Genomic DNA, 13615 nt, shown 5'->3' with positions numbered 1-13615 from the left:
ATAATCATGATGCCTTTAACAGTGCACATCTCTGGAATAACAGCCTTACGTATAATACAACCTTAACTGTTATCAACTTACTCTGTGATCCAACTATGTCATTGCTTTCCTAAAACATTTATCTTAGTAAAATTGATTAGCTATCTGAAAAATTATGATAAAGCTATAAAAGCACAATTAAGAGACCATTGCTTCCAGGGTATCAGTTTGTCATGTTGAAGAAGATTCATCATTGATTGGTTCGATTAACGTTAATGATTTGAAGCATGTAATTATATTTTTGTGGCTAGTTATTTATGAATCTGGAGCTTTAAAAAAAGATGTATTCATTTTGTTATTCTTACATAATTCGTGCATTATATGTTCAAAAGTTGGTACAAGAGAGTTTAAAATTTTACCATCTTTTGTATTTAGGCCAAGATTGAAAAATGTGGATCGGAGTAGTGCTCAGCATTTGGAAGTTACCGTTGGAGATCTGACAGTCATTATTACAGACTTTAAGGAGAAAACGAAGTCACCGCCTGCATCTAGTGCTGCTTCTGCAGACCAACACAGTCAGAGTGGCTCTAGCTCTGATAATACAGAGAGGGGAATGTCCAGGTCATCTTCACCCAGAGGAGAAGCCTCATCATTGAATGGAGAATCTCATTAAAGTTTATTTTCTCCAATTTCTTAGTCACTTCTGTCATAACATGCAAATACACAGATTATGCCAAGAAGTACCACATTTTCATGACAAACATTCACGCACAATCCATAATTTGCGTTTTACACAGAATAGAAATTTGTTAGAATTTGTTAGACTTTATTGCAATCTATGCTTACCAAACATTTTCAGACTTGACATTTTGGTCTCCACAGTTCAAGGTGCCATGAAAATGTGGTTGAATTGTTCATTATGCAGTGTTATTGGTAAGTCTATTTTCACTTTTAGTTTAGTGAATTCTAACACATAATTCTTGAATTCTCTACTATTGGCATGTAACGAATTTAAATTTTTATAACATAGTGCAAGCTGCCTAAATATGTATTATTTGAGATTGTGAAACAAATAGTTATATGTATACAAGTCAAAGATCAACTTAATCAACTATTGCTGCAACAGGATTTTCTTAATGGTTATCCTCTTAAATACACCTGCTGGTACTTGGTGTGGTTAAATAGGAAAAATTGTTATTAAATAAAGAATTTGTATGAACCGTTGCCAATGTTTTTGACACATTTTACTAAATTATTGTTCCTGAATTATGTTTCTGGTTTTATCTTTGTTTTTGTTTTTGTTTATCTTTGAAAACGTTCATTATTGTAATGTTTACTAGCAGAGTAGTAAACAATAAAACATTGATTATTTAGCTTTATAATTCAGGTTTAGTGCTCTTGTCATTGAACACTGGTATTTTCTGTATAATATAAAACATTAAAGTTCAAATCAGTATAAGCATTTGGCAAAAAGAGAAAAGAAACCTGATGTATTTTAAAGGCTGCAATTTTGGAAAAGCTTTAACTTTAAATAATAGTTTTATCACTGTTGTCTTGCCCCAAACTTGTGCAGGGTCATAGAAGTATGAATCTAATTAATACAGAAATGGGAACTGTTGCACAGAACTGAGAAATGACTAATCTTAAATCAGTTTAATAATTGGCCTCTTATTAAACATAATGATTCTTATGAAAATCATACTGCCCTATTTTGAGACACAACTGCCAGTTTATGCATTTATCAATATCCTGAAATAGAAAAAGTATTTACAGCCCCACTTACTATTATGTAAAATTACCAATAAAATATTTTTATGACTACAGATTTTGCATTTTTGTTCAAAACTAATAATGTGTTTCATGTTGTATTTAAAAATCCAACCTAGAAACCACACAGTACTTCTTAAATTCTTCTAGGGTCTCCTGCTTCTTTTACCATTTGTTTAATATATATCCACCTCTAGGAGACTTCTGAAATGTAAATTAAAAACCTAACTTGAAATCAGAATATCACTTAAAGACACTATGATCACATTTGAAGAGCAGAAAAAAATACCCCTAAAAATCGTAGACCCTGACAGTTGTGATATTTGGTGGTTTCTCGTGGTAATGTAATTTTCTGTTAAATTGCAGTACTTTTTCCAGGCACAATGAGACTGTCTTTTTTGTAAGATGCTAGTTGTGAAATACAGTTAATTGCATACAGTAAAAGTTTGTGATTAAAACATTTATATACCTCATTCTTTAGTGTTGTTAAATGAAAAAGTTTGTTTTTAATTATAAGATACTTTGAATGGAACCCCAGCTAACTGGTTTTGTTCTTTGAAAACATGAGAAATTTTTGCCATATTTTACTGTTTTTCACATGTTTCAAATGTTTTAAATTTTAGACATAGTAAAAATTATAAGTAATAATTGTAGTAGGGAAAATCTTTAATTTTTAAGTCAAAACTATGCTTTGGAGGCACTGGGTCTTCTGATGATGATCAAATTCTTTCAGGATGTATTTTAAATGGACTGTGGGAGAGAAAAAACTGACAGAAGATGGGATTTTACCTGAATGGAGAGTAGTCATCTTTTTATATAGGTGGGGAGACAGTATAGCATGGAAATTTAGAGTGCTAACTAGTGTCTGATGCTTTGAATCCCTGTTATAGAACCTAACTAAATGAGCTTGAGTAAATTACTCAAGGTCATGTGCCGTCTATTAAACAGGGATAATGGTAATCAAATCTAACTGATGGGGTTGTTGGGAGGATTAAATGTCAAGCCACATAAAATACTTAACAATTAACATGAGGCACACTGGCTGCTCAGTTAAATGAACCTTTAGTATCTTTATAGGTAAAATCCCATTACAAAAATATTCTTTGTAACAAAAATCGTTTCCATGCCCTCTCGGATGACCAAAAAGAATTATGTTCTGTAGGTTATGCTGAATTTTCTACATCAGATGTTTGCTCTGATCCCAGACCAGCCAACTTTCTGTAATTCAAGAACCTGATGGTATGTGCTATGAGACAGGACAAATGAACTGAATTGGCTGGTTTGAAATTTTGTTTTCCTGTCATTAATCACAATTCACTTGCTTTCATTTCACCCTACCTCAAATACACTTCCAAACCAGGAAACAGACCCAAATTCCATAAATACACCAAATGTTAAAATATGCAAAAGATTCAGAGCCTGGGCTTAGGGTACATTTGTAGCTCTGTTGCATCAACTTACACTGTGGTTTTAGCAGTGGGTTCTTTTAACCGTATTTCATACAAAACTTCAGAGTTTATTACTTTATTTTGATACAATTAAGAGTGAAGATATAATTTGAGGCATATTAGAATACATATTCTTAAAACCTTTTGTATTACACAGTAGAAATAGTTGATTAAAGGTTTTATTTTTGTTAAATGCCTTCCTAAAATTATAGTGATAGAGAAAGTGAAAACATTAAAAAAGGAAGAGAATCTCAGCTTTTCTAGGTTGATAGCATACTTATTACCTTCCTTTTAGACAAAAATCCTAGTTGCCTAAAAAGAATGTAGTTTCTGCATGTTCATGCGTTAATGCAAATGGACTAAAAGTTTTAGTTTCCACTAAGGCCCTTATCTATTTTCTTGATCTGCAAATTACCTCTTCAGGAATCTTTTAAAGGCCTGATACAGAAATTGGACCATTGATAGGAATTTCTACACTGTACTTTAAAAATTAAGTAAAAACAGTAAAGAGTGTAAAAAGGATAAAATATTTTGACTTACTGGCACTGCTTTCCCCCCACCATTTAATCATAGGTACCTTCAGTTGTCTGGAATAATGAATGTAGAAAAACAGAAGTGCAGAGAAGTCACTGACAAAAATAGCTAAGCAGAATCAAGAGACACTGAAGGATACTGAATATAGGATGTGACCATTTTGTGAAAGCAGAGGGAAAGAAAGCCCTCCCTGGCTACTGAGGGCAATAGAAAATAAGCCCCAGTAATATCAAAGACAAGGAGGGAAGGGGGTAGGAGAAAAACCAAAAAGCAGAAATTAGTAAATGGGGTTTTGGAACACAATCTGGATGATCATAGAGAAGAATTGCTAGGAAGGCAGAGAACAAATTGTAGCATGTCTGTCTCTGAGAATGTTTAAAAAATGTTCTGTGATTCCTCCTCATAATGACTCAGTCATTTAAGTTTCAGCTATGTTTACTAGGGCAGCAATATGTGTAACTTCAGAACCATTTCCTTCAAAACCAGTTCATTTTAAAAAGCTGTCATAGAGAATTTTTACCTTGAATTGTATGAACACTACTTTCCTGAATGCATACCCTCGCTATCGCAGATTATTTAAATGTTGCTTTTAATGTGAACTTTGCATTTACCCAGTGCAGATATTCCTGTCTTTGTGGAATGGTCCAGTTTTGGAGCATATGAAATACCATAATAAGACCAGGTACTTCTGTGGAAAAACCAAGTAGAGCTCTGAAAAGTTTCAGTGCTCTGGGACATGTTTCATGTTCTGAGTCATTTCTTAGTGTGTGCTCTCCACATCAGTAGGAGTTGTACACTGTAGTAGCTATTTTACTGTTTTAACACTCTAAACCCTGATATAGTTTGTCTTTACATCAGTACTCAATTTAGTGAACAATTATTGAGTATATTTTGTGTGCTTGGCACTGAGCTAGCAGTTGGAGCTCACATCTGAAGAAGAGAGATCTGGGGGCTCCTGGGTGGCTCAGTCGGTTAAGCGTCTGCCTTCAGTTTAGGTCGTGATCCCAGGGTCCTGGGATTGAGCCCTGCCTTGGGTTCCCTGCCCAGTGGAGAGCCTGCTTCTCTTTCTCTGCTGCTCCCCCTGCTTGTGCTCTCTCAAACTCATTCTCTCCCTGTCAAATAAACAAAATCTTAAAAAAAAGAGAGAGAGATCTGTAATAAGTAATTCCAGTGGCATCACTGCAACAATAAAAACACGTACATAAGATACAGAAGTAGCAGAGGGAGTGCTTGCTACCTCCACCCTGTCCCCCACTTTTTTTATTCTAGGAAACTCATCTTGGCCTAAGTATCCACTCCAAGTCCACACTGAAAATGTTAGGATTTCATCTTGGTAGTTGTAGCTGATACTTGTTTGGTGTCAGTAGTAGTTCTGCTAGCTCCCATTTTGTTACACCAGCTTGAATTTTCAAAGTTAAGAGTGAGCCATGTGAGAATATCATTTTTATATACTCGTTTTTAAAAATCAATAATTGGCTGAATAAGGTCTGCTACTCCTTTTTGTGAAGATAATGAGGAAACATTACCCAGAATCCAAATGAGAAATTTTGTTCAGATCTATTTCAGCAAAGGCTTTAATTCACATGAGCAAATTTGCCTTTTTCTTATGGACAGTGCAGATAATTTATTGATTGCTGTCTGTTTCTGAGAGAAATCTCAGGTTAAAATTAGGCTTACTCTTGTGCCATGTCTATCTTCTTGATCCATATTTTTCTAGATTTTGATCTTAATATTTTTCCTTGTGTTCTTATAAAGTTCCTCAGATCTCTTCTGTAAGTAAAGCTAAATAGTAGTACTTTTTTTAAAGTTGGGAAATTTTTTTGTTTCAATGAGGCTAAACTCCAATGAGAACTTTTTGGGGTAAGGTTCTAGTGAAATGGGTGCCTCCCCAACTCGAATTCCTGAGTGGCAGGTCTTGAGCTTATGTCTAGGTTTAGATCTGCTGGCCTACTTAGAAGTAGGGAGTTTAGTTGAAAGTTACCATTTCATCTTCATATTTCCATGAACTCTTTTAGCAAGGGAATTCAGAAACTAAGCTGGGTACCAAGACTCATTATTAGAGTTTTTCATCCTTATTATTTTCACTATCCTCTTAATTTATAATAATAGCAACAATGAAATGCGCCTGTTTACTTTTAGGGTCAACAAGATTGAGAAGAGTTGGGATACTGTGTAAAACCAGTTTGAGAGAAGATTCCTAAGGGACAAAAATGGCAGTGAAAGCATTTTTTTTTTTTTTAAGGAAAATAGACTGAGTTCTCAGAAGAGCAAAATAATTTTGGTCCAAGAGGTAGTTCTTTAATAATAGAAGATTAAAAAAAAAAGTCTATGTTTCCAGGACAGGATAAGATAAATAGCTTAACAGAGAAGAAAAAATAATTTTTTTACCTTATTAAAAATATAGAAAAGAAGAAACCAAACATAACATAATGTTGTGTAGTGATGTAATTTCTTTATAGAAAGGAATATGGGTAACAACAAGTGCTCTGGTTTTATTTTTCAACTAAGGACTGGACTTCTGATGTGTGATAGTATCAGAATTCTTAATTATTTTCAATCTTCAGCTTTTGGGACCTGGATTAGGAAAAATATTACTTACACTTGTAATCATGACCTTGATTGATGGCAGGTTTTAGAGAACTTGTGCATGTGTGTTTTAATTCTAATTTTCCTCATGACTAAATTTCCCTGCAAACCTAGCTTTTTACTGGCAGTATTTAAGAAATAAAAAAATAATAAACTATTGTATTAATGGGAATGGAGGGTTCCTGAAGACGAATGGGGAGAAGTATGGGGATGGTCCCTAGGATATTCCTTACTCCTCTCCCTACTCCACCTCCTCCGTTCTCTCTCTTTCTTGTGCATGAAAATACCCACTAAATTTGGGGTCATACAGGAGCTAAGGTATCCCCATTCATTGGTCTTCCACTGCCATTTTTTTTGACTCATGTGGCCTATAGTTGAGTTTTTTGAGAATGAAGATAATTGCTTTACTCTTTTACCCTCTCCCTGACTCTACTTCTTACCCCCATTTATTGGTCTGAGTGAACACCCAACTGAAATACTTTTTGTATGAACATTGAGAATACTATTTTCCAACTACTTCATCCTTCCTCCAACAAGGTTTCTAGGAAATGGACTGTGGGAAATGAAGAGATTTCACTAGAAGCCAATTGGAAGAGAGAATGATTTTCACTTTTAGTCTGAGTTTCTGATTCTTTGTGCTCTGCAACTACTCTGACTTGTATTTCTCTGTAAATGTTGTAATCCCAAAACCACTCTAAGAATTTTCACATAACATAGATTTTTTTTTCCTTTTTGCTTTTACTGCTGATTTGCATCACTCTGTAGCATTTATTTGTTCATAGTGAGATAGGTAAAATGGGAAAAATGTGTGTTGGATACTCAAAAATTTCTGTTTGAATTATGGATCTTCATTATTTGTGATGGGATTAACAAACTTCTGAATTTTATGTTCCTTATTTTCTAAAAGAAAATAAAATCTACTTCATATAAGTGTTACAAGGATTGAATCAGATTATGCATATACCTTTATAAAGTGAAGATATGTAAAAAAGTTTGAACTTTACTCTGGAAAGATAAAGACTTATCTTTTCCCCCAGAGGATATCTTTTTCTTCTCCTTTTTTTTAAAGAAGTACTAAAAGGTAGACAAATAGGAAGGAAATGCTGAGCAGAACCCTAAATTTGCTATAGAGTAAGAGAAGATTTATGAAAATAATAAAAACATTAATGAAATGTCTGCCACATATTCAAAATGTACTAGGAACTATAAAAATAATCAAGATTAATCTTTTGAACGTAAGATTCCTGAAATCTGGGTTACTCTGAATCTGAGTTTTCTAGATCATGGAGGAAAATTCTATCTCTATAATTTAAACAACGAATATTGCTACTTTTAAATTTATTTTTGTCCCCCCAAATTAAGCTTTTTGACAGACAGTAAGATCAGCATTGATTAAAATTTGTATATGGCCAGCCTGTCACTAGAGAATTATGAGGGTGGTCTAGAGATGAAAAATAGACTTAGGAGTACATACATATACACAATAAATGAAAGAAATACCTGTTACTATATCAAAAATATTCAAATCATTTTCAATAATTTGAGATTAATTTTAAGAATATCACAATGTTCAGGGGCACTGGCTGGCTCAGTCAGAAAAGCATCTGACTCTTAATCTAGGGGTCATGAGTTTGAGCCCCATGTTGGGTATAGAGATTACTTAAATATATAAAACCTAAAGACATACAAACAAAAATACAAAAACGTGTGAATCCTGGAAGTGATCATAAGGGCATGCGCCTGGCTCATTATACTCCAAGATAACCAGTTAACACTGTGTGGGCAATATAAAAATCATTTCTATTTTGGAATGCCTTATATACTTTTTCAACAGAATTTTCTTTTTAATTACAGGATTAAAAGGAGCCTAAAGGGACATGATATGGTCCAGAACCCTGATGTCAAGTATATGGATGATTTTTCTTCTGGATATGCTCGTCCCATAAATTGTTGCAGAATGAAAACTGCCATTCCAGTATTTTAACAAGCTGTGGGGCATTAAATTATTCTTTATTTTTACTACATTTAGTTTCTTTGTTGAACAAAGTTGAAATAGGGAACAATTGTGGTAGGCATCTCTTTAAATATCTTTGATCTATTTGAATACTTGCTCTTATTTTAGTTTCTTGGCACCATATCCTTTGGTTTTCTCTCTCCAAATCTATTTTCCATTCTTATATATGCTTTTGCAGATCCATCTTTGTACCTCGTTAAGTTTATCTTTATTTCTCTAAGAATTATAAGGTGTAGTAGAAGGATTAATTTAATATTGTTATTTTTATTTGCCTGTCTTCCCTTTGAGGGCAGTACATTCTAGCCCCTTGTCTGGCATGTAGAATATATTCAATAAATGCTTATTGAATGAATAAGTGTATGTTTTCATTCTACGTACACATCTTGATAGCACCCTAGTTTTCTTTCTTTCTTTCTTTTTTTGGGGGGGGGGTCTGGTGAGTCAAGAAATTTAATCCTTATAGAAGAAACTGAGGCTTAAGTTTATTTAACTTTATTTATTTAACTTTCCCATGGTCACAGAGCCAGCAGTTTTTGGTATAGAGATTCCAAATGGAGAACTACTGCTAAAATACAAAGCATTTCCCCGCTTTGTTTCTCATGTCCAAACTCTTCAAAGCTCCAAATGCAATTTGAACAGTTTAACAGCATGATTTTTCTTCATGAAGTCTGTGTGGGATGTTTGTGTGTGTGTGTGTGTGTGTGTGTGTGTGTGTGTGTGTGTATTTAAAGCCTTCTTTCCCTCACTTTGTGGCACTGTGACTGCTTTCTGGTTCCAATCTCAATCTTTGTCTCAGCCTCCAACAGTGGAGCCAGAATCTGTTCTCTAAAAGGCAAATGTGATCATGTTACTTCCTAACTTAAAAACCCTTCAATGGTCACCGCTGTCTGCTAGATTAAGTTCAGACTCCTTGGTATACTAAACAAGGCACTCAAATATCTGTCCCCTTCAACTTCTACCGTCTTATCATTCATCACGCCCTCCCTTGCATTCACTTAGCTGGTGGTATCAAACTTCTCACAGTTCCCCAAACACAAGAATCCATTTCATTGATGCCTCAGCCTGCAGTTCCTTACCCTACCCAACCCCCAAGACTCTGGTGCCTCTTTTACCACGAAGTGTCTCTTGACCAGGCCCTCCATAGAACTGATCACTCTTTTTTGTTTGCCCACACCTTTACAGGCTTATATGCTAAAGTCTGTATCGTGGTATTGCACTTATATATTGTCTCTCATTTACTTATTCACACTTATTTGTAAGTCCCATTTATTCAGGTCCTTATTTACTGTCCCACCCCATGCCCAACTAGGTGTCTTTTTTTTTTTTAAGATTTTATTTGCTCGAGAGAGAGAGAGAGAGAAAGAGAGAGAGAGAGAGAGAGAGAGAGAGGCAGAGAGAGAGAAGCAGGCTCCAAGCAGGGAGCCCGACGTGGGACTCGATCCCGGGTCTCCAGGATCACGCCTTGGGCGGAAAGCAGGAGCTAAAGCTGAGCCACCCAGGGATCTCCCAACTAGGTGTCTTTATACCCCAAAGTACTTGACACATAGCGGTGCTTCGTGAATGTTCAATAAATGGAGGGAGTGTTAATACAGTTGACGAAGAGAGGGAAGAAATGGAAAGCTAAAGAGAAAGCCCTTGAGGGAGAACATTACTGTTAGGGACATGCAAGTGTGAGTTGTAAAGAAAGTCAAAAAGATGCAATAAGGGAGGACCTCAGCCGAACTGGGGCTTGATAGGCATACTCAACAGCATTACGTGGTCATTAAATATCTGGATGAAAATGACTCGCACAGTATTACGCAAACTTAGAGGCTGGGGAAGTCCCTGCTGAGGAGGATGGAAATGAAAAGTGCTTAATCAAATGCCTTTCAGGTGCAAGGCGTTTTTCGTGCGTTAAGCAATTTAATGTTTGCAACCAGCCTAGGATGAGGATACTGTCTTCGTTTTATTTTTTTTTAAAGATTTTTTATTTATTTATGAGAGATACAGACAGAGAGAGGCAGAGGCACAGGCAGAGAGAGAAGCAGGCTCCACGCAGGGAGCCCGACGCGGGACTCGATCCTGAGACTCCAGGCTCACACCCTGGGCCGAAGGCAGGTGCTAAGCCGCGGAGCCCCCAGGGATCCCCGTTTTAGAGACGAAAACACATGCCCGGAGAATGTAGGTTGCTCAACGTCACAAAGTAGCAGGTGGGAGAACCGTAGTGTGAACTGGGGTCGGCGGTCTCCAACGCCCGGGTCGCTTCGCCCGCACCTGTCCCGGGCAGCGCGGGGAGCCACCTGCCGCGAGCCCCTCCCTGCAGCGCTCCCGGGCCAAGAACCCCGCGCGCTCGGCTCCCGCCTCTGGCGCGCTCACTGCGCCTGCGCGGCCGGCAGGGGGCGGGGCCTCGGGCTCTGGGCGGGGCGGCGGCGGCGGAGGAACTGGTTGCGGCCGCGGCTGCGCAGTGCGGCTCCCTACGCTCCAGGCACCCGGGCGCGGCGGCGGCGGCGGCGGCGGCGGCGGGAGCGGCGGCGGCGGGAGCGCGGGGCCGGGGCGATGCGGCGCTACCTGCGCATCGTGGTGCTGTGCCTGGCCTGCGGCTTCTGCTCGCTCCTCTACGCCTTCAGCCAGCTCGCCGCGTCCCCGGAAGAAGGAGCGGGCGGCGGTGGCGGGAAGCCGCAGGCCGCGGCGGCTTCCTGGCTGGCGGGCGGCGGACGCGGCGGCGCGGGAGGGGTGGGCAGCGCGGGCCCCGCGGCGCATCCCGGCGGTCGGACAGGTACGCGCGGGCGGGGGTGTGCGGGGCGCGGGGGCGGGGCGGGGCGGGGCGGGGGCGGGGCCTGGGCCGAGCTGCTCGCCGGTGCGCCCCGCGCCTCCCGCTCCCTCGCCGCCGCCTCCGGCCCCGGCTCTCCTTTCCCTCCTTCCCCCCGGCGGGGGCGAGCCCGGCGCCAGCGCACCCCGTGCCCTTTGTGTCCGTCCTCCGGCCCGTTCCTGATGCGCTCTTTAAAACAGATAGAAATTAATTTGCGACTTGTTTTATTTTTTAGAATATTTTATTTATTCATGAGAGACAGAGAGAGAGGCAGAGGGAGAAGCGGGCTCCAGGCAGGGAGCCTGATGCGGGACTCGACCCCGGGACTCTGGGATCGCGCCCTGGGCCGAAGGCAGGTGCTTAACCACGGAGCCACCCGGGCGCCCCTGATTTTCAACTTTTTTTTTTTTAATTTTATTTTTTTTATTTTTATTTATTTATGACAGTCACACAGATAGAGAGAGAGAGGCAGAGACACAGGCAGAGGGAGAAGCAGGCTCCATGCACCGGGAGCCCGACGTGGGATTCGATCCGGGGCCTCCGGGATCGCGCCCTGGGCCAAAGGCAGGCGCCAAACCGCTGCGCCACCCAGGGATCCCTGATTTTCAACTTTTAATTGACAGTTGCTTCCCCCCCCACCCAGCCCCCTTTTTTAAAGAATTCATTGAAAGTAAAAGGTGCCCCCACAAAAGCGCTCCTGCCCACTGTCTGGCTACTGGGAATTCCCTCTTGTTTCCATGGAGCTCAAGTTGAGATTCTTTTTTTTTTTTTTTTTTCAAGTTGAGATATTTAAACCTCACGCTGGCGCCCTAGTTCAATTTCTTTTCTTTTTCTTTTTTTTTTTTCCCTCCTCTCCTGAATGGGGCGTTAACACCTTTTTTTTCTTTTTTTTGGGGGGGGGTATTAGCGCTTGAATTTTTATTCTTAGTCGGTTCGTGACATCCGGACACTTTTTTGTGTGTGTGTGTGTGTGTGTGTGTGTGTGTGCATATCGTGGATTTTTTTCTTTAGGAAACCTCGGTCTGTTCTGGAACTTGAGCAAGTCAAGAGAAACGGGATGGGGGGAGCTTTCTTCAAAAGTCAGGGTTTTGAGAAGCGGCGCACTGCCTTGCGTGGGTTTGCGCGGATCCCGGTCAAGAGTTGGGATCTATGCGGGAGACTGGGAAGAGGAACGCGGCGCACCGTAGGCCGGCTTAGCAGGATCGGAGCGGTTCCACTTCCTTGAAAAATAGGCCCCTTTATGTGCGGGCACCTCTGGGAAGGCCTCGCCCTGCTCCCTTGAGTAAGAGGCAAAGGCCGCTTTGATATCGGAAAGTATGGGGTCGGTGAGAGGGGGGAGGGCAGGTCAGCTGCAGGCCCTGTGACATTCCTCTGAGACTTGGTGGTCCTCCGCACAATGAAAGGGGAAGCTTGGGAAAGCTGGATTGCCGTGATTTTACCCCATGATTTGATTACAGGCAGGCAAATCCCTGACTCTTCTTCTTCTTTATTTTATTTTATTTTATTTTATTTTATTTTATTTTATTTTATTTTATTTATTTTATTTTATTTTGTTTATTTTATTTTATTTTTTTTAACTCGTTACTTTTTTATTTTATTTTATTTTTATTAACTCGTTACTTTTTTTTTATTTTATTTTTCTTTCTTTCTTTCTTCTTCTTTTTTTTTTTTTTAGATTTTTATTGGTGTTCAATTTACCAACATACAGAATAACACCCAGTGCTCATCCCGTCAAGTGTCCCCCTCAGTGCCCGTCACCCATTCACCCCCACCCCCGCCCTCCTCCCCCTCCACCACCCCTAGTTCATTTCCCAGAGTTAGGAGTCTTTATGTCCTGACTCTCTTCTTAAAAAAGCAGAACTGCTTTTCCAATCAGGTTTGTCAAGTCTCCAGTTATCTGCCCTGGGAGAGGTGGGGACTGAAGACCTGGATTAGCTCATGAAAAATGAGGGTCAGGAAAAGCGGTTTGTGGTCTATTATGTGATTGTGGAGCATTTGAAATGATGGGGGGGGGGAATCATTTTTTTTGTATTGGGGTAGTAGTGTAAGGAAGCAACATTTTATTTTATTTAAGGTTTTTATTTATTTATTCATGAGAGAGAGAGGCCTAACCAGGCTCTATGCAGGGAGCCCGACAGGGGACTCAACCCTGGGTCTCCAGGATTGGGCCCTGGACGGACGGACGGAAGGCAGGCACTAAACCACTGAGCCACCCAGGGATCCCAGGAAGCAACATTTTAAAACACTTGATGAAATTTGTTCTAAGATTACTATTAGATTTCTTTTTTTAAAATATTTTATTTATGAGAAACAGAAAGAGAGGCAGAGGCAGAAGCAGGCTCCATGCAGGGAGCCTGATGTGGGACTCGATCCTGAGTGTCCAGGATCACACCCAGGGCTGAAGGCGTAGCTAAACCACTGAGCCACCCGGGCTGCCCTACTATTAGATTTCAATTTGGTAGAGTGACATTCACTTGTAGTGCTTTGTCTCAGGCATTT

At 39.8% G+C, this 13615-nt stretch overlaps 2 protein-coding genes across 3 annotated transcripts in view; both read left to right on the top strand.

Moving 5' to 3' along the window:
• YAF2 (YY1 associated factor 2) overlaps positions 1-7103 on the top strand; it is a 74358-nt gene extending 67255 nt beyond the window's left edge. For both annotated transcript variants that reach the window (XM_055318848.1, XM_055318847.1), the window contains one exon: positions 415-7103. In XM_055318848.1, the coding sequence (XP_055174823.1) occupies positions 415-652 (238 nt within the window). In that variant the 3' untranslated portion in view covers positions 653-7103. The remainder of the gene's footprint in view (positions 1-414) is intronic.
• A 3760-nt stretch (positions 7104-10863) lies between these two features.
• The window catches only part of GXYLT1 (glucoside xylosyltransferase 1), a 59471-nt gene continuing 56719 nt past the window's right edge, over positions 10864-13615 (top strand). Inside the window, exons 1-2 of the mRNA XM_055318905.1 lie at positions 10864-11074; positions 12317-12326. Coding sequence (XP_055174880.1) covers positions 10864-11074; positions 12317-12326 — 221 coding nt within the window. The remainder of the gene's footprint in view (positions 11075-12316; positions 12327-13615) is intronic.

This window comes from Nyctereutes procyonoides, unplaced genomic scaffold (assembly GCF_905146905.1).
Source record: "Nyctereutes procyonoides isolate TBG_1078 unplaced genomic scaffold, NYPRO_anot_genome, whole genome shotgun sequence".
Classification (NCBI taxonomy): domain Eukaryota; kingdom Metazoa; phylum Chordata; class Mammalia; order Carnivora; family Canidae; genus Nyctereutes; species Nyctereutes procyonoides.
This window is presented reverse-complemented; position numbering and strand designations above follow the sequence as displayed.